The 21,190-nt window shown below is 42.8% G+C and overlaps 1 protein-coding gene across 2 annotated transcripts in view; it reads right to left on the bottom strand.

Annotated features, from left to right (window-relative positions):
- Nucleotides 1-21,190, bottom strand: part of tctn2 (tectonic family member 2) — a 49,759-nt gene that overhangs the window by 19,761 nt on the left and 8,808 nt on the right. For both annotated transcript variants that reach the window (XM_078227096.1, XM_078227097.1), the window contains exons 5-11: nt 20,194-20,294; nt 15,943-16,142; nt 12,441-12,561; nt 5,542-5,683; nt 3,319-3,456; nt 2,034-2,183; nt 1,757-1,840 (exon numbers count right to left, since the gene is read on the bottom strand). In XM_078227096.1, the coding sequence (XP_078083222.1) occupies nt 1,757-1,840; nt 2,034-2,183; nt 3,319-3,456; nt 5,542-5,683; nt 12,441-12,561; nt 15,943-16,142; nt 20,194-20,294 (936 nt within the window). The remainder of the gene's footprint in view (nt 1-1,756; nt 1,841-2,033; nt 2,184-3,318; nt 3,457-5,541; nt 5,684-12,440; nt 12,562-15,942; nt 16,143-20,193; nt 20,295-21,190) is intronic.

The raw sequence follows: 21,190 nt of genomic DNA on the forward strand, positions 1-21,190 counted from the left end.
GAGATAACTTTCTTCACTGTCCACTATGCTACCAATCTTACTGTCATCTGCAAACTTACTAACCACGCCTCCTATATTCTCATCCAAATCATTAATATAAATGACAAATAACAGTGGGCCCAGCACTGATCCCTGAGGCACACCACTGGTCACAGGCCTCCAGTTTGAAAAACAACTCTCTACAACCACCCTCTGGCTTCTGTCAAGAAGCCAATTTTGTATCCATTTAGATACCTCACCCTGGATCCCGTGAGATTTAACATTATGCAACAACCTACCATGCAGTACCTTGTCAAAGGCCTTGCTAAAGTCCATGTAGACAACATCAACTGCACTGCCCTCATCTACCTTCTTGGTTACCCCTTCAAAAAACACAATCAAATTTGTGAGACATGATTTTCCACTCACAAAGCCATGCTGAGGGCCCCTAATCAGTCCTTGCGTTTCTAAATGCCTGTAGATCCTGTCTCTCAAAATACCTTCCAACAATTTACCCACCACAGATGTGAGGCTCACTGGCTTGTAGTTCCCAGGCTTTTCCCTGCAGCCCTTTTTAAACAAAAGCACAACGACATTTGCCACTCTCCAATCTTCAGGCACCTCACCCGTAACTATCGATGATTCAAATATCTCGGCTAGGGGACCCGCAATTTCCTCCCTAGCCTCCCACAATGTCCTGGGATACACTTCATCAGGTCCCGGGGATTTATCTACCTTGACACGCTTTAAGACATCCGGCACCTCCTTCTCTATTATATGTACACTCCTCAAGACATCACTATTTATTTCCCCAAGTTCCCTAACATCCATGCTTTTCTCAACAGTAAATACTGATGAGAAATATTCATTTATGATCCCACCCATCTCTTGTAGATCCATACATAGATGGCCTTGTTGATCCTTAAGAGGCCCTACTCTCTTCCTTGTTACTCTTTTGCCCTTTATGTATTTGTAGAAGCTCTTTGAATTCTCCTTTGCCTTATCTGCCAAAACAATCTCATGTCCCCTTTTTGCCCTCCCGATTTCTCTCTTAACTCTACTCCGACACCCCCTATACTCTTCAAGGGATTCACTTGATCCCAGCTGCTTATGCACGTCATGTGCCTCTTCCTTCTTCTTGACCAGGGCCTCAATATCCCGAGTCATCCAGGGTTCCCTACTTCTGCCAGCCTTGCCCTTCACTCTCGCCACTAAATGTCCTCCAAACTGTCTACTCCATTTTCTAGTCATCTGCAAACTTTAAAAATATGTTCTGTAAACCCAAGTCCAGTTTAGCCACTTCCTTTAATCCAAGTGTCAATTAATTTTGTCCAGGATTACTGTCTCTACAAATTACCTGACCATCAACAATAGGCCAATTGGTCTGCTGGATTTAATAGCTCTCCCTTTTTTTGAACAGCAGTGTAATATCTGTAATGTTGAAAGTTTGAAATGAAAACACCAGTTGTTCTTAGTTCACATTTACAAATTTCATAACCTAGGTTCACAAGAGTCAAAAGGTTCCTGTAACCCCAAGAGGAATTAAACAGGTTAATCACTGTACTTTTGCTGAGAGAAATTTGCAGATGACCAAGTTTCTCACTCCAGGTCATTTAAAAAACTTCATCTGCCAACAGAAGTTAACTTGTAATTAATTTTAGGATGAAACAACTCTTTTTATACTTACATTTTTAAGTACAAGGCACAAATTCCAAACTTGATTGATAAAACTTTTCTGGAATGTGATACAAGATGATGCAATAAGCTGCAGTCTCACCTGGATTGCCAGAACGAGTCATATTGGGCGAATAGTCATTTATCAAGTTAATGAAAGTCACACTGAATCTCTGGGTCAAAATAGCTGGAAAGAAAGAGAACGAGTTGAAAATGTACGCGAGACAGACAGACAAACACAGACCGCAGGTATTCGGGAGTTAAATTCCATCAGTGATACAAGTGTAAAACTAACTAATACTAAATAATCAAACAGAAATTTACAATCAAAATCACTGCTTATATCACAGTTACTATAACCAAATGAAAGAACATCCTACCTGAAGAATCTAGGGGAACGTTTCCCACCGTGACAAGCAAAGAGACATTAGAAATCATGTTTCCTTTCCAGCTGAAGACATATTCTGCTCCCAAAATCATATTTTCACACATTCCCTCTCCAAGTTTGGAATCTGATTTATTAACCGGTTCTGTATTGAAGAAAACAAACAAATCACATTGTTAGTTAAGCCCAAGTTACAGAATTCATTTTGAATTGTTTTAGCAAAGAGCCAGCATTCATGATGGGAGCAGGCGCCTCTGACTGGGCCATAAACTCCTGCAGTTATGTCGTAACCTTGCACACCAAACTTGAAGGGTAGGGCGGAGTACTCGGAAGAGAGATTTAGACTTTGACAAATGCCGGTTATTCAGACAAATGCACATTACAGTCTTCCAGGAATCAGGCAAAATGAGGCACATGTGAATCAAACAGAAATAGGCAGGGAAGCATTACCTGAATCATTGCTCCACATCTCCCAACCATAGGTGGCTGTAAGCAAATCTGGCAAGGTCAAACCTCCAAATTTCCTGCTGAAACTGCATTTTCCAGGTCACACTGCTGTGTACTGTCCAGCCATCCCAGAATAGGGAGGCACCCAGACCTTCATGACAGTGAAAATTAGAGCAACAACTCTGATCCAAGTGTCAAAGAGGAGCTAGTTAATAAACTGGAGATTGTCATCCTCCAAAGGACACATTTTATTGGGTCTTATGGAACTCCAATACATTAGAGAACGCAGAAAGCAAAGCCAAAAAAATATTCCAGGTGCACTAAAGTAGAAGGGGACAGGGTCAGGATGTGAAAACAAGTGTGAGGTTGTGGCAGAGACCAGGAGGTATTTCCTGACACAGAGTTGGAACAAAGTAAAGTAGTTGAGCAGAGAATCCAGGCTCAGTTAGCACCAGATGATATAACAGGAAGATTAAAACGGTTGGAGGAGAAGACAAATGGGCTGAAGACCATCTGGTGGCATCAAGATCTACCCAGTTCATCTGGCACTTCACACACATGGTTGAGATTACCATTCACATCTGTATATGGTAGGCAGGTGCCCGAGGGGTGGGTCTCTCTCTCTCCCCGAGTGATCACGATAAAACAAAAACTGTTAATATCACCCACTAGGGGATCTCAACTGAAAACCTCAGCAGAAGCTGCGAATCACATTCCTGACTCCATCGTGTAAGTACCATGTTCGATGGGTTACTCATCATGGCTGTGCTGAAATTAAAATGGGTTTAAAGCATAGCTAAAATATCAACAAACTTCATGCTGGGATTTCATACCTAAAGAAGTTGAGATATTCTGCAGCTCAGGAAACAAGGGTTGATCAGCAGGACTTGACTCTGAAGTTGAAGAGATTACTGTAATGAAATTGCTGAGGTCTGTGGTATTCTGGTAGGTTATAACAATCGGTATCAATGCTACATGGAAAAAGAGGCAATTCAATTATTCTTTCAATCTCATTCCAGTTCACTTCCATTTAACACAAACATAGCCACTTTATTTTGCTTTTCCACTTTGGTACTTTAGTAGAAAATCACTTGGTGGTCCAATCAATAACCAATGCATGAATTTGAAGATGGTAGCATTTTAAAATAATTTTATAAAGATACATACATTTAAGAAAGTGAACAGTGTAGTCATCACATCTGGCAGGTATAGCGTAGCTCATACTGCAGCGAATAAATGTTGTTTTGCCCCAAAAACATGCCTGAATTCTTCTTGAGTTAATGGTCCTATTATCATTTCCCACACCAGCTATTCCTGTAGGTTTTCATTCATACCAAATTACTACAACCTGCCAACTTGTTCTGTCTGTTGCTATTTCCCACTCGTTATAAGCAATGAAAGGTGCTGGTGAGGCCACACCTGGAGTACGGTGTACAGTTTTGGTCTCCTTACTTGAGAAGGAGACTGGAGGGGGTGCAGAGGAGATTCACTAGGTTGATTCCGGAGTTGAGAGGGTTGGCTTATGGGGAGAGACTGAGTGGACTGAGGCTATACTCATTGGAATTCAGAAGAATGAGAGGAGATCTTATAGAAACATACAAGATTATGAAGGGAATAGATAAGATAAAAGCAGGGAGGTTGTTTCCACTGGCGGGTGAAACTAGAACTAGGGGGCATGGCCTCAAAATAGGGGGGAGCAGATTTAGGACTGAGTTGAGGAGGAACTTCTTCACCCAAAGGGTTGTGAATCTGTGGACTTCCCTGCCCAGTGAAGCAGTTGAGGCTACCTCATTGGATGTTTATAAGGCAAGGATAAATTTTTGAACAGTAAAGGAATTAAGGGTTATGGTGAGCGGGCGGGTAAGTGGAGCTGAGTCCACAAAAAGATCAGTCATGATCTTATTAAATGGCAGAGCAAGCTCAAGGGGCCAAATGGCCTACTCCTGCTCCTAGTTCTTATGTTTTCATGTTATTTACACACTGCAGAATAATCTTAATACATTGCAAGGCGGTAAAGTTATACAATAAAATTGCTTTTAAGCCTTTTTAAAATAGTCACATAAGTAGAGCAGTGTGCTGTGGCATGCATGCTGTATGTTAAGTGGCACACTATGTTGTGGAATTGACCAGGGATAAAGCGATTCTACACCTCGTATTGTGTAATGAGGCAGGGTTAACTAGTAATGTCATAGTAAAAGATCACTAAGAAATAGTGATCATAATACCATGGAATTCATAGAAACACAGAAAATAGGAAAAGGAGGTCATCTGGCCCTTTGAGCCTGCTCCGCCATTCATTATGAGCAAGGCTGATCATCCAACTCCATAGCCTTATCCTGCCTGCCTCCCAAATCCCCTTTGCCTCAAATGCTTGTTGAAAACATTCAATGTTTTCATCTCAACTACTTTCAGTGGTAGTGAATTCCATTGGCATGAGGTTCCAAAGCACAACTTAACACACAATGACCAGCCCTTGACCAGCTTCCTTCTGTTCCCAAAGCTGCAAGACAATGACAATCTAGTGCTTCACAAATTACCCAAGCTTTCAGAAGAGCAGCAATTTCTTAATTCTTAGAAACTTTAGCGATGCTCAATTTAGATTCCTCGAGTTGGAACAGTTCATCATCAAGACAGGAACCAAATCTGATTTCAGGAATTGCACAGCAGAGCAGTCACCCATTTAGCCCATCATGCCTGTGTCAGTTCTCTGAAAGACAATCCTCTTGGTCACAAAACCTTCCTTTCTCCCCTGCAGCCCTGCAATTTCCACCACTACTCATCACCTCCACCACTCTACATGCTTATCCAATTTGCTTTGAAAGTTATTACTGAACCGGTTTCCTCCACCTTTCAGGCAATTTATTCCAATTCTCAACAACTCACTGGGGCAAAAGAATTTTCATGTCCAATCTGGTTCTTTTGTTAAATTACCTTAAATATGTGTCCTCTGGTTACCTATTTATTCTGGAAAAAACCCATCAATTTAATCAAATAAAGCATAAGAAAGTAAGTCTTATATAAACAGTGCCATTCTTTCCAATAAACATGGAACTTACATCCATGGCCATTCTCGATATAGTCACTAATTCCACGGTTATCTGCACAAGCTGCAGCAGTGAGCGGAGTCACACAACGGGTGTCAAAATCTTCAAGATAGGCCACGGGTGCATTCCTTAAGCATTGACCACTCAAAGATCTCTGCAGCATAAACATACATACAAAAAGAAAGAAGTGAAACAGCTTTGCTCCTTGTCCAATTTTGCAAATTATAATTTCAGAAACATTCAAGGTTCTCACAATTTCTTAGGTTAATTTCCTCATTGACTTTATGGCCACTGACCGTACAAAGATATCCTCAGAAATCTGAGATGTATCATTTCTCATCGACAGCCTTGGTTAGCTAACATTTTAGAAATAAAAAATAATATTCTGCTAAGAGTTAGTTTGAGCGGGAAGAGAGGAAATTACCTCACGGAGTAGTTGGAGTGAACAGCACAGGTGCATTTCAGGAAACTAGTTAAATACATGAGGAAGAAAGCAATAGAAGGATATGCTAATAGGGTTAGAAGTGGGGTAGAACGAGGTTCATATGGAGCATAAACACAAGCATAGAACAGTTAGATGGAACAGACCATTTCTGTATTGTGCATTCCATGGGATACCGAAGTTGGCATCAGTAAATAGCCACTTGTGGTTTTCACCTTACACATCTTAAAGTGTAAGAAAATAGTTTCTCTTGGTGATTGGTTAAAGTGCTTTTCACCAAAGGTTTAATTTAAAAAATGCATTAGTAATCTGCCAGACTCTTATCCAGGATTATCTGCAACTGGGAAGGTTGGTTAAACTGTAAGTTCTCAGATACTGTAATACGAACAGGTACAACATACACACTGCTGTACCTGTTACATAAACTGCGAGAGGAATTAAACTTGGACAGTTTGCAAAATTATGTTTTAAAAACAGAGAATCTATAAACACCAAATGTACATTTAAGCAGCAAAGAAATGTATGCAAAAAAACCCCAGTCACATGAAAATTTATTACACCATTCCTGATATCATCTATTTTAAGTTTTTCAGAAATAATCATACAATCTGAATTGTGAGAAAAGGTCTCAACTGTGAAGTTACTGCTACCATTAACAAGCAACATACATATATTCGTATAATGTATAGAGTTAATTTTCATTCCTTTGCCCAATATGGTTTGAAAATATTTTGTTCCTCGTGAATTGTTCCGTCAGCCCAGTCAAATAACATCCATGATACGCAACAGTGTATCATCCACCCATTCTCTGGACACTTGCTTCTCCTGCACTGGTGCCAACACTCATTGTCAACGCTTTACACATCAACAAGGAGTCCATGCCTTCATGAGATGGGAAAGACAAGAAAACTGATGAGACAGGAAAGAATTGGTTGGAGATTGGACTCCCATAGACACCATAAAAACGGCAACAGTTGACTACTACCCTTCTCGAGGGCAATTAGGAATGGGTATTTAGTGCTGGTCCTGTCCCTGAGGCCCACATCCAGTGAGAAAATAAAAAAGCCCAGAGTACTGATAGCCTAATCTTTCTCATGTCACTGTGGAGAGGTACCAGAGAACATGAGCATGAGGAAGGAAGGAAATCAGAAAAGTTATCACTATCCTGCCTTCACTCTGATTCAGAGCAACACTGCCAGAAATCACTCCTGAACCAGCAAGATAAAAGAAGAGATATTAAATGGTCCAAAGTGGAAATTGAAAGCAATTTAACAAATCAAAAGCCTGGGTCTCTACAAAACCATTCAATAAATGGTGCATCAGTCTCATTTCTTTCATAAAACTCCGGGGGCCGGAGTAGGACTGAAACAGGGAATGCTCCACATAACCCATAAAGAGACAGGCATTACTGGGACCCATGCGGGTGCCCAGAAGTGAGACGAGTTAAAGGAGAAATTGTTGAATGAGAGAACCAGTTCAGCCAGACGGATGAGAGTGGTGGTGGATGGAGATTGTTCAGACCTCTGATCAAGGCAGAAGTGAAGAGCTTTGAGGCCATCCCGGTGGGGAATGGAGGTGTAGAGGGATTGGACATCCATTGTGAGGCGGCAGCGGTTTGGGCCGGGGAACTGGAAGTCGTTGATGAGTTTTTGCACCCGATTCAAACAACAAAAGAATTTTGCCCCCGATTCCCACTGACTCCAGTTTTGCTAGAACTCCTTGATGCCATACTCTGCCAAAAGCTGCCTTGATTTCAACGGCAGTCACTCTCATCTAACCTCTGGAGTTCAGCTGTTTTGTTTATGTTTGAAGTCAGGAGCTGAGTGGCACTAACAAAACCCAAACAGAGCATCAGTGAGAAGGTTATTGCAAAATACTACATGAATGCATTGTTGATGAACCCTTCCTTCACATTATTGATGATCAAGAGTAGACTGATGGGGCTGGGTTTGATTAGTCCTGTTTGTGTGTACAGGACATACATGGGCAATTTTTCACACTTACGGATAGATGCCAGTGTTGTAGCTGTACTGGAACAGCTTAGCTAAGGGCACGGCAATTTCTGGAGCACAGGTCTTCAATTCTATTTTCGGAATATTGTCATGGCCCATAGCATTTGCAGTATCCTCAGCCATTTCCTGATATCACCGAGAGTGAATCGAATTAGCTGAAGATTGGCATCTGCGATGCTGGGCATCTCCACAGCAAGCCAGGATGGATCATCTACTCAGCACTTCTGGCTGAAGATTGTAGCACATGTCTCAGCCTCATGTTTTGCACTGATGTGCCAAGATCCCCCATCATCAAGGATGGAGATATTTGTGGAGCCTCCTCCAGTGAACTGTTTCACTGTCCACCACTATTCAGGATTGCAGAGCTTAGACCTGATCTGATCATCACTTAGCTCTGTCTATCCTGTCTTTGAGAGCCTGTTCCGCCATTTAATTAGATCATGGCTGATCCAAAATAAAGAGTCACTTTCCTGCCTACCTCTGTAACCCTTAATTCCCCGACTGACTAAAAACTTATCAATCTCAACCTTGAAAATGTTCAAGGGCTTGACCTCCACAGCTTCCCAGGGCAAAGAATTCAAAGATTCACCAAAAAAAAAAAAGTTGTCCTCTGTTGTAGCATCACCAGGTTGACACTTCATTTTTTAGGTATGCTTGGTGCTGCTCCTGTTAAGTCTTCCTGCACTCTTCACTGAACCAGGGTCAATCTCCTGGCTTGGTGGCAATGGTAGCCATGATGAACAGGGAAAGGTTCTCTAAACTGATCCCGGTATGGAGTGATTTTCTTAGGAGAGATTGAGTAAGTTGGGCCTGTACTCATTGGAGTTCAGAAGAATGAGAGGCACCTTATCGAGACATATAGGATTCTCAGGGGGCTTGACAGAGTAGATGCTGGGAGGTTGTTTCCTCTTATGGAAGAGTGTAGGACCAGGAGGTATAATCTCAAAGTAAGACAGAAATGAGGAGGAATTTCTTCTCAGTGAATTTGTGGAATTCTTTCTTAGAGAGCTGCAGGGGCTGGATCGTTATGTTCAAGGCTGAGACAGACAGATTTTTAATCAGTAAGGGAATCATGGGGTATGGTGACAAGGTGGAAAAGTGAAGATGAGGATCATCACATCAGATTAGTCATGATCTCATCGAATCGCAGAGCAGACCCAATGGGCCGAATTACCTACTTCTGCTATGTCTTATGGTCTATTTTGTCTCCACAAGGACTGTGAGGTGGTCACTCCCGCCAATGCATCTGCGGCAGGCAGGTTGATGAGCGTGAGGTCAAGTATGTTTTTCCCTCTGTTGGTTCCCTCATCACCTGTCGCAGGCCCAGTCTAGCTGCTTTGTCTTTTAGGACCCGGCCAGCTCAGTCTGTGGTGGTGCTACTGAGCCACTCTTGGTGATGGACATGGAAGTCTCCCCACCAGAGTACACTCTGTGCCTCTGCCACCCTCAGTGATTTGATTTGTCACATGTACTAGTATACAGTAAAAAGTATGTTTTTTTCCGTGCTATACAGACAGGGCATATCGTACATAGAGAAAGGGTGCAGAATGTAGTGTTACAGACATAGCTAGGGTGTAGAGAAAAATCAATTTAATGCAAGGTAGGTCCATTCAAAAGTCTGATGGCAGCAGGGAAGAAGCTGTTCTTGAGACAGTTGGTATGTGATCTCAGACTTTTGTATCTTTTTCCTGAAGGAAGAAGGTGGAAGAGAGTATGTCTGGGGTGTGTGTGGTACTTAATTATGCTGACTGCTTTTCCGAGGCAGCAGGAAGTATAGACAGCGTCAATGGATGGGAGGCTGGTTTGAGTGATGGGCTGGGCTTCATTCACATTCCTTTGTAGTTTCTTGCAGGTATGGATAGGGCAGGAGCCATACCAAGCTGTGATACATCCGGAAAGGACGCTTTCTATGGTGCATCTGTAAAAGTTGGAGAGAGCTGAAGCGGACATGCCAAATTTCCTTTGTCTCCCGAGAAAGTAGAGGCATTGGTGGGCTTTCTTAACTATAGTGTCGACATGGAGGGACCAGGGCAGGTTGTTGGTAATCTGGACACCTAAAAACTTGAAGCTCTCAACCATTTCTACTTCATCCCCGTTGATGTAGCCAGAGACATGTTCTCCTTTACGCTTCCTGAAGTCAGTCAATGACTATCTCCTTCATTTTGTTGATATTGAGGGAGAGATTATTGCACCAATTCACCAGATTCTCTCTCTCTTTTCTGTACTCTGTCTCATCGTTGTTTGAGTTCTGACCCACAACAGTGGCGTCATCAGCAAACTTGAAAATCAAGTTGGAAAGGAATTTGGCCACACAGTCATAGATACACAAGGAGTACAGTAAGGGGCTGAGAACACAGCCTTGTGGGGTACCGGTGTTGAGGATGATCATGGAGGAAATGTTGTTGCCCATCTTCACTGACTGTGGTCTATGGGTTAGGAAGTCTAGGATCCAGTTTCAAAGGGAGGAGCTGAGCCCCTGGCCACGAAGTTTGGAGATGATTCTCGTAGGAATAATGGTGTTAAAGGCTGAGCTATAGTCAATAAATAGGAGTCTGACATAGGTGTCTGTGTTATCTAGGTGTTCCAGGGTTGAGTGCAGGGTCAGGGAGATGGCGTCTGCTGTGGACCTGTTGCGGCGAGAGGCAAACTGTAGTGGATCCAGGTAGTCTGGGAGGCAGGAATTGATTTGTGCCATGACTAATCTTTTGAAGCACTTCATAATGATGGATGTCAAAGCCACCAGAAGATAGTCATTAAGGCATGCTGCCTGGCTTTTCTTTGGTACTGGGATGAAGCAGGTAGGGATCTCAGATTGGTGTAAAGAGAGGCCGAAAATGTCTGCAAATACCTCCACCAGCTGGTTCGCGCAGGACCCGCTCATCCGGGCACCCCATCCAGGCCAGTTGCTTTCCGTGGGTTGACTTTTGAGAAGGCTGCTCTGAAGTCGGCAATGGTGACCTCGGTACAGGTTCGTCCGAGGCTTCCGGGATGGAGGGCGTGCTCTCGCTGACCACTTGCTCAGAACAGGCGTAGAATGTGTTGAGCTCATCGGGGAGGGGTGCTTTGGAGCCGGTGATTTTACCTACTTTCATCTTGTGGCCTGTTAGGTCTTGCAGTCCTTGCCATAGTCGGCAGGAGTCCGTGTGGCTAGCCTAGGTTTCCAACTTGGTCCAGTACTGTCTTTTGGCATCTTTGATGGATCTCCGTAGATCATATCTGGCTTTCTTCTACAGTTAGAAGTCTCACAACGCCAGGTTAAAGTCCAACAGGTTTATTTGGTAGCACAGTGGCTTGTGCTACCAAATAAACCTGTTGGACTTTAACCTGGTGTTGTGAGACTTCTTACTGTGTTTACCCCAGTCCAACGCCGGCATCTCCACATTATTTCTTCTATAGATCAGGGTTGCCTGACCTATACACCTTGGAGGTGCTTCCTCTAAGTGGTGTTCAACATGGAGGATTACTGATTTATCAGCTGAGGGAGGTATGTGGTAATCAGCACGTGGTTTCCTTGTCCACGTTTGACCTGGTGCTGAGACTTCATGCAGTACAGAGTCACTGTTCAGGACTCCCAGGGCAACTCCCTCACAACTGTATACCACTGTGCCGTCATCACCACTGCTGGGTCTGTCCTGCTGGTGGGACAGGAAATAACCAGGAATGGTGATGGTGGTGTCTAGAACATCATCCGCAAAGTACGATTCTGTGAGTATGTCTATATCTGCAAGACAGCTCTCCCAATTTTGGCACAAGTCCCCAGATGTTAGTAAGGAGGACTTTGCAGCATTGACAGAGCTGGGTTTGCCATTGTCGTTTCTGGTGCCTAGGTCGATGTTGAATGGTCCGTCTGGTTTCATTCCATTTTGTAGACTTTGTAGCGGTTGGATACAACTCAGTGGCTTGCTACGCAATTTCATGGGGCAGTTCAAATTCAACCACATTGCTGTGGGTCTGGAGTCATATGTGGGCCAAACCAGGTAAGGACAACAGATTTCCTTCCTTAAAGAACATTAGTGAACCAGATAGGCCTTTAAACAGCAAGCTTGTGGTTTCCAAGGTCACCATTACTGATATTAGAATTTTATTCTAAATTTAATTATTCAACTTTGAATTCCCAGCAGCTTTGGTGCAACTTGAATTTACGTCTCCAGATCATTAGTCTAAGGACCCGATTACTAGTCCAGTAATATAATCCCAGGTAACAATTACAGCATTTCAGGATGTATTTCATTGGATCTGATCCACTATGAGATGGCACTGTGCAAATGCAAACTCCTTTTGCCACCTCTCTAATTAATTTGCCTCAATTTACACACTGCCCAATTCAAGCAGTAGTAAGTTAGACTGTTGATCCCCTGAACGTTATGAACTCATTTACAATATTACCAAAGTTTTAACTTATCTTTTATCTCTCTTGAAATTACTATGTTAACGTAATAATGTGCTGTTATTCCTACCTGTGGAACAGTAAGGTACGCATCATCATTTTTAACAATAGGGTCGCCTTGATGGTAGCCAGCTGGTACATTTGCCACTGCAGGTGCCACTATCCCAAAGGAAAGGTCATGAGAAACCTTGCTGTTGAAGGGAGATTAAATACCAGTGCAATTAAGAATGTATTACATTGCTTCACAGACATAGATGGCAAGGATGTGGGGGTGCAGTCAAGTGCATTTATTATCAGATTTCAAAGAGGTAACATGAACTTCAATATGGAACGGCTAAGTGAAATAGCATTGATGCATTTAATGGAAAGTAAAGTATATATAGATATATGGAGTAAGGATTCAAAGAATATGTTGATTGGAGGAGAAGAAATAAATACAATGTAAGTAGGCTCATGTGTAGCATGCACACCAAGAGTGATCCATTAGGCAGCATTACCTGTTTCTGTGCTGTAAATTCCATGTAATATTTTCAAATATCAATTACAAATAACTTTCCTTATTCTTCATTCACTATATCACAGCTGATGCTTCAAATTGAAGACCAGCCTGGATGAGTTACCAGGTCATCGGTGCCAGTTAGCAAATTCAACATCAGCCTGGCTTCCGGGGTATTTCTGTCACATCAATTAAGCCCCTTTACAACTCTAAAATTGCTGCTTCTGCACAGCTAAATTCCTGCTTCCATCTTTATCTGCATCTTTAGGTACTAGGAAGCACATTTCAACAGAGCAAGAATGAATGAAGCCACTCAGCATCTGGGTAGATACCCAGAGCTCTGGCAGCTCTCGCTATTAGAGTGAAATAAGCTTCACTTCGGGACGTTTGCTTTGGGTGAGGGACGATGGGGGAGTGAAGAAGACACGATATATAGATATCCTGTGGATTTGGTCACAGTAAATCAAATTGAACGCTCTGAATATATAGTAACGAGAACAGACTATTCATTAAGGAGTCAAGACTTTCTCTAGGATGATTTTCCCAGCCCGCTGTGCTGCTCCAGCACTGCAACAGGTCAGGACACCAGCAGGGGCTGTTTAGCGGGCTCCCCGCTGGGTACCCTGGCCTCCGCACATCTCCAGCTCCAAGATTTTTGGAGACATCAACTCTGCGCCGGAAATCGGCACGTAGCTGATTTAAATGTTAATATTCCAATTCACATTCGATGAGCGGGCCCGGGACTGAAGTCTCCGGGCCTGCTAACGCCGCCCTCCCTTCCCGCCAGGAGTGATTCACTCCAGCGGGGCTTACGCCTGCTCCCCATTAACAGGGAACAGGCAGCTGACCCCAGTGGAGGGAACAGAGGCCATGCAGGCCTCCCCCAGGAGGTGGGGGATAAAGAAGGGGCTCCCCTCTGGGCAGTGCCAGTGCGGCTCCCCTGGCCGGAGCGGGGGGGAGGGGGGAGGGGGGGGGGGGGGGAGGACACATCGGAGAGAGCCCGAATAAGCCAGCCGTCAGTGGGTGGAGTGGGTTTGGGGGGGGGGGGGGGGGGGGGGTCAGGTGGCCAGCGATGCGGGGTCACAGGGCTAGCCATTGATTGGGATGCCATTGCGCATGCACGGATCTCTGCTATGACGGATTGGCGCATATGCAGTGGCCCACTCAGTACTACCTGCCGACCTCTCCATCAGTAATAGACCCCGCCCCCAGATTTTCAGAGGGAATCTCGTTTGATCACTGCAGAGTGCCCGGAGTGTCGACGATTCATTCTGAAAATCACGGTAAAAAAACTCCAGTTTTCATGCAAATTCAGCACTTAACTTTTTTTTGGGAGAATTGCCCCCTACACGTTAAATAAACAGAAGCTCAAGTAAAAAAAATAGAGTGGGAAAACAAGCTGAAGTAATATGATAAATAATAAAAACATGCAATTAGAGTCATAGAGTCAGAGGTTTACAGCATGGAAACAGGCCCTTCGGCCCAACTTGTCCATGCCGCCCTTTTTTTTTAAAACCCCTAAACTAATCCCAATTGCCTGCATTTGGCCCATATCCCTCTAAACTCATCGTACCCATGTAACTATCTAAATGCTTTTTAAAAGATAAAATTGTACCCGCCTCCACTACTACCTCTGGCAGCTTGTTCCAGACACTCACCACCCTCTGTGAAAAAATTGCCCCTCTGGACACTTTTGTATCTCTCCCCTCTCTCCTTAAACCTATGCCCTCTAGTTTTAGACTCCCCTACCTTTGGGAACAGATACTAACTATCTACCTTGTCTATGCCCCTCATTATTTTATAGACCTCTATAAGGTCACTCCTCAGCCTCCTACGCTCCAGAGAAAAAAGTCCCAGTCTATTCAGCCTCTCCTTGTATCTCAATCCATCAAGTCTCGGTATATCCTAGTAAATCTTTTCTGCACTCTTTCTAGTTTAATAATATCCTTTCCATAATAGGGTGACCAGAATTGCACACAGTATTCCAAGTGTGGCCTTACCAATGTCTTGTACAACTTCAACAACACGTCCCAACTCCTGTATTCAATGTTCTGACTGATGAAACCAAGCATACCGAATGCCACCTTCACCACTCTGTCCACCTGTGACTCCACTTTCAAGGAGCTATGAACATGTACCCCTAGATCTCTTTGTTCTGTAACTCTCCCCAACACCCTACCATTAACTGAGTAAGTCCTGCCCTGCTTCAATCTACCAAAATGCATCACCTCACATTTGTCTAAATTAAACTCCATCTGCCATTCGTCAGCCCACTGGCCCAATTGATCAAGATCCCGCTGCAATTGGAGATAACCTTCCTCACTGTCCACCATGCAACCAATTTTGGTGTCATCTGCAAACTTACTAACCATGCCCCCTATATTCTCATCCAAATCATTAATATAAATGACAAATAACAGTGGGCCAGCACTGATCCCTGAGGCACACCGCTGGTCACAGGCCTCCAGCTTGAAAAACAACCCTCTACAGCCACCCTCTGGCTTCTGTCAAGAAGCCAATTTTGTATCCATTTAGATACCTCACCCTGGATCCCATGAGATTTAACTTTATGCAACAACCGACCATGCAGTACCTTGTCAAAGGCCTTGCTAAAGTCCATGTAGACAACATCAACTGCACTGCCCTCATCTACCTTCTTGGTTACCCCTTCAAAAAACTCAATTAAGTTCGTCAGTCAGCTGTCATAGAGAGAAAAGACAGATTAACATTTTGGGTACGAGACTCTTCCTAGATCCAGCATCGTTTTTTAAATTCAGAGTTCAATTGCTTGTTTGGGTAACTGTGCCAATTGGAATGTGCCATTTAGATTTGGGATACGGGTTTGAGGTGAAGGTCAGAAACATGCATCATTTCACAGTTGCTTTGCACCGGTATAAAAGCAGCAACTTTTTAAACATAAACCACAAATTCAATTGTACGATACTATAAAGCATTAAAGAAGAAAGAGAAGTCAATCCAATCAAAGCTGAACACCAACGGTTAAGGCACAACAGATTATGTAGATTAATTTATTTTACTAATTATAATTGTTTTTGCGTTGGTTATACAAACTTACACAGTACTGCCGTCATAGAACAGGCCCAGGTACGGCGAGTTAACAAGAGAAGATTGCACGCAGAGGAAAGGGAACCAGTCAGGAGTATCAACTGAATTCTCAACTGAGCATAATTGATCAAAGGGTTTGGATACATCGCCTCCAAAAACTCCTGTAAAGCATTCAGACCGAAACAGCTGTATCATACTGGGTGTACATTCCTGAAAAATAAAGGAAAATTACTTAGCATAATTCACGTTCCATAATGACATCAAATAAATAATACTAACAGATGAGCAGTATAATATATATATATATAAAACTTCACCCCTCAAACCTGCTCCGTCATTTAATACGATCATGGCTGATCTTTTCTCAGCCTCAACTCCACTTTCCTGCTTGTACTCCGTAAACCTTCAATACTGACTAATTAAAAATCTGTCCACCTCTTCCTTAAATTTGAGGGGAGGTAGCGGCACAGTGGTATTGTCGCTGGACTGGTAATCCAGGGACCCAGGTTAATACTCTGGGGATCCAGGTTCAAATCACACCACAGCAGATGGTGAAATTTGAATTCAATAAAAATCTGGAATTAAAAGTCTAGCAAGAGAAGATTGCACACAGAGGAAAGGGAACCAGGAGGAGTATCAACTGCATTCTCAACTGAGCATAATTAATCAAAGGGTTGGGACACATTGCCTCCAAAGACTCCTGTAAAGCATGATGCATGATGACCATGAAACCATTGTCAATTGTTGTAAAACCCATCTGGTTCACTAATGTGCTTTAGTGAAGGAAATCTGCCTTACCCAGTCTGGCCTACATGTGACTCCAGACCCACAAAGTGGTTGACTCTTAAATGCTCTCCGAAATGGCCTAGCAAGCCACTCTGTTCAATGGCAATTAGGAATGGGCAATAAATGCTGGCCCAGCCAGCAATGCCCACATCCCACAAATGAATGATAAAAAACAGCCTCTCCATTTCAGTCCGGTTTGTAAGCAGATACAGTAAGAAGTCTCACAACACCAGGTTAAAGTCCAACAGGTTTATTTGGTAGCACAAGCCACAAGCTTTCAGAGCGCTGCTCCTTCATCAGGTGAGTGGGAGTTCTGTTCACAAACAAGGCATATATAGATACAAACTCAATTTGGGTGTCCAGATCACCAACCACCTGTCCTGGTCCCCCCATGTCTGACACTATAGTCAAGGAAGTCCACCAATGCCTCTACTTTCTCAGGAATCAAAGGAAATTTGACATGTCTGCTACAACTCTCACCAACTGTTACAGGTGCACCATAAAAATCATTCTTTCTGGTTGTATCAGAGCTTGATACAGCTCCTGCCCTATCCAAGACCGCAAGAAACTACAAAGGGTTGTGAATGAAGCCCAGTCCATCACTCAAACCAGCCTCCCATCCACTGACAGTCTACACTTCGCGCTAACTCGGAAAAGCAGCCAGCATAACCAAGGACCTCACGCACCCCAACACTCTCTTCCACCTTCTTCTGTCAGGAAAAAGATACAAAAGTCTGAGATCACGTACCAACCAACTCAAAAACAGCTTCTTCCCCGCTGCCATCAGACTTTTGAATGGACCTACCTTGCATTAAATTGATCTTTCTCTACATCCTAGCTATGACTGTAACACTACATTCTGCACTCTCTCCTTTCCTTCTCTATGAACGGTATGCTTTGTCTGTATAGCGCACAAAAAACAATACTTTTCACTGTATGTTAATACATCTGACAATAAAAAAAATCAAAATGTACGTTTCTTTAATATTTCCATGAGGTTTGATTCTCCATTGGTCATTATGTTGACTTCAGCTCAGGTCAGTTAAATCTTCTCCAGCCATGTACACCCCATCAATGGATAGTTTCCCTTCACTATGAGTGGAGGCATATCTGCTGTTTGCCCATTGAGTTGCAGAGCCACTTCAACGTGGCCTTGCAGAGGAACCACTTCACCCGTGTACGTTTTCAGCACGATCGTTGATGGCCTAAAGGAAATGTATTGGAGTTTCACATTGTAGATAGTCTCTGGCACTAGCACGACTGCTGCCCCCATGTCAACTTCCATTCTTAATGGCTGCCCATCCAGCATGGGGTGACCCAGTGAGCAGCACCAACGATGGTGAGCACAATTAGTGATAATTTCTCCTCTGACTGAGTCTCTTTTTGACCCTGTTGTGCAGCACAGACATTTCTCCTTCTATTTTGTTTAAATGCTGTCTTGGTTTGCTCTTGCTTCTTAATTTTATTCATAGTTTGCTTTTTCTTCCTGCAAGCACGCTGTGTGTGTCCTTTTATCCCCCCACGGTTTCAACATTCCTGTCTTTACACCAGCAGCAGCATATCCTGGCTTTCGACACCAGTAACATGTTCCGAGTCTCAATGGCTTTGGGTGCTGATTCAGTGGACATTGTGCGTCTTCGAGTACACAAACTCAACTGATGAGCTTCCTTTGCAGCCAGTTCCATAGAAACAACAATTTCAATGGTCTTCCGCAGAGTAAAATTACTTTCAGTTAACAGATGTTTTTCTGTCGTTTACTGCGTAGACCACAAACAAATCTGTGTCAAATAGTGTCATTAGGCACATGTTCAAACACACAACATTCTACAAAACTTTTAAGCACTGCCACAAATTGCGTGATTGACTCCCCCTCCTCTTGGTTTATTTTATGGACTCTAAAGCACTTTGCAATCACAAGAGTTTCATTTAAAAACGTGCTTGCAGAATGTCCACAATCTGTTTGTATGTTAGTGTCAGGTTGCACTAAACTACGGGAGGAGATTAAAACGGTTTCCCACCATCACACTCAGTAAAGTGGGCACCATAATGTCTTCAGTTACTTTGCTTGCCTGCGCAAAATAGTCAAAGTGCTCCATTGCTTCCCATTTTCATCAGAGTCCCACGATGCCAAGAACTCCTGCCATTCTTTCACTTAAGCAGGTTTCCCATATGCACATTTCGCAACCACATTTCCAGCAGCTACCTCGATTTTCTTATACATAAAGGTACCTAATCAAGCTTTAGCCTCATATTTATCACTGCCAGCTCTATAATACACTTGCAGATTATTGTGCTCACATCCACCTAGCCCGTTATAGTCTCCAGAGCACATACAAAGATTTTCTTTTTATCCCAACTTTTCCTCGGTTTATTTCTTCTTTCCAGGTGGCTAGCAAACGCATCTCAATAGTCCCCATCGCCAGTTTTTGTTGTGTATTGAAGATGTGATATGCGGGACAGACTTTGTTTAAAAATGAACAGCTTTATTAATGGTGTGATCTCTTCCATGACTGCTTCTTTATCTCTCTGTTTCCCACGCAAGGTCAATTACATTATTTCCAGTGCATACTTAATATAGCATAGCTTCTGTGAGCCAATAAGAATAAATGCAAATGAGTAACAGTTGCGCTTCTGTTGTACAGGAATTGGTGAGGCCACATTTCGAGTACAGTAATGGTCTCCTTACTTAAAGAAGGACATAAATGCAATGCAAGTAGTTGAGGTTTACTAAAGTAATACCAAGAATGACTGGGTTACTTGATGAGGAAAGATTGGAGAGGCTAGGCTTCAGTCTGCTGGAATTTAGAAGAGTAAGAGGTAACTTGATTGAAACATACAAGATCCTAAGGGTTCTTGACACGGGGGATGTAGCAAAGATGTTATCTCCTGTGGGACAGTCTAGAACTAGGGGGGGTCACCGTTTGAAAATAAGAGGTTGTCTATTTAAGACAGATGAGATTTTTTTTCTCCCAGACGGTAGAGAGTCTTTGGGACTCCCTTCCTCAAAGACAGTGGAAGCAGAGTTTATGAATGCTTTCAAGGTAGAGTTTCACAGATTCTTGATAAACAAGGGGGTGAGTGACTATTGGGGTGGGGGATCACAGTCACATCAGCCATGGTCTTATTGAACGGCAGATTAGGCTTGAAGGGCCGAATAGCCTACTCCTGTCCTTAACTTGTATGGTCATTAGGCGCAATTCCTAGATTTCAGAAAAGCCACCAATTGGACGAGCATTACTCACGAGTCCAATAATTATTTCATATTTCCTTAATGCAACACAGTAAAGATAAGGAATAAGCAACAAACTCCGTTATACCAAACACTACAGATACGGTCTATTTAAATAAGTAGAACTGCCAGTTTTACTTGCGAACCTGCTCACGCAGAGTAAAATGCTTGAATTTCACATATAAAACTGTTTATAATCTAGCTGCGGCTACATAATTGAACAGTATTATTAAAATACAGAAATACCTCATCACAGCAGCATCGTACATCACAAACTTTCGCTGTTAAGTTGCATGGACATGAGCCGAGGGGATTGTATTTTTGTTCTGGAATCAACGTCTTTGTTTCTGATTAAACAAAATAACAAATGTTCAATGGTTAGCATATCCTTTACTGGGGAAGCAAGGTTGCACAAAGCCATTCAGAGCAGGATAGTGCCACTATGAATCTCTAGTCTGTTCTGAATTAGCCAATCTTAACCAGAACAGTTGTGAAGATGCTGCCTCAACATCCTCAGATTTAAGAGGGAGAGTTATTTGGGAATTCCCTCCTCTGAATCATCATCCAACAACTCTTGATGAAAACACACATGTTAAAGGACAAAATCAGGCAATGTGGCGATACCAGAGTTAGTTGTTTAGGCTTCTACTTGGATGGGCTAGTGGACCCCAGTACTTGTGGAACCATATCCAATGAAAAACAAATTCAGAAATGGTTAGTTTTATTTGAAATGACAAGCTTTTCTCACTATTGGACGAGCAGGAAGATACATTCATAGCTTACCCACAGAGAACTGGAAAAATTTGACCATGGATATTAATGAACTGCCAATACAATAATTTGTTCAGAACAATCTCTGACATTCAGAACAGCAGCTTGTACTGTTTCAACCATGTATTAAAAAATCTCATGCATTGCTGCATTACAGTCTTAATTATTGGCAAGTGTTTTTTTGTTAATACTGATTTTTTTTAAAACTGAGGTTAAATTTAACATCCGTGCCTCATCAAATAGAAAGTAGTCAAGTATTAATATTCTATTAAATACTGTATTTAATAGGAGGCCATTTAGAGACTTATAGGCCCAGTCACCATCACAACCAACACCACCTTACAAAGGTGATTGACTAGCTGAGAAAAAGCTGGAGACTCCAATGGAACTCCTTAAGAGCAACACTGATTTTGTTATCTGGCCTCCTGAATTATACTATTCCGCAGAACCAATCCAGCTTCACTTTAAATGA

The sequence above is a fragment of the Mustelus asterias genome, chromosome 13 (assembly GCF_964213995.1).
Source record: "Mustelus asterias chromosome 13, sMusAst1.hap1.1, whole genome shotgun sequence".
NCBI classification, from domain to species: Eukaryota; Metazoa; Chordata; class Chondrichthyes; order Carcharhiniformes; family Triakidae; genus Mustelus; species Mustelus asterias.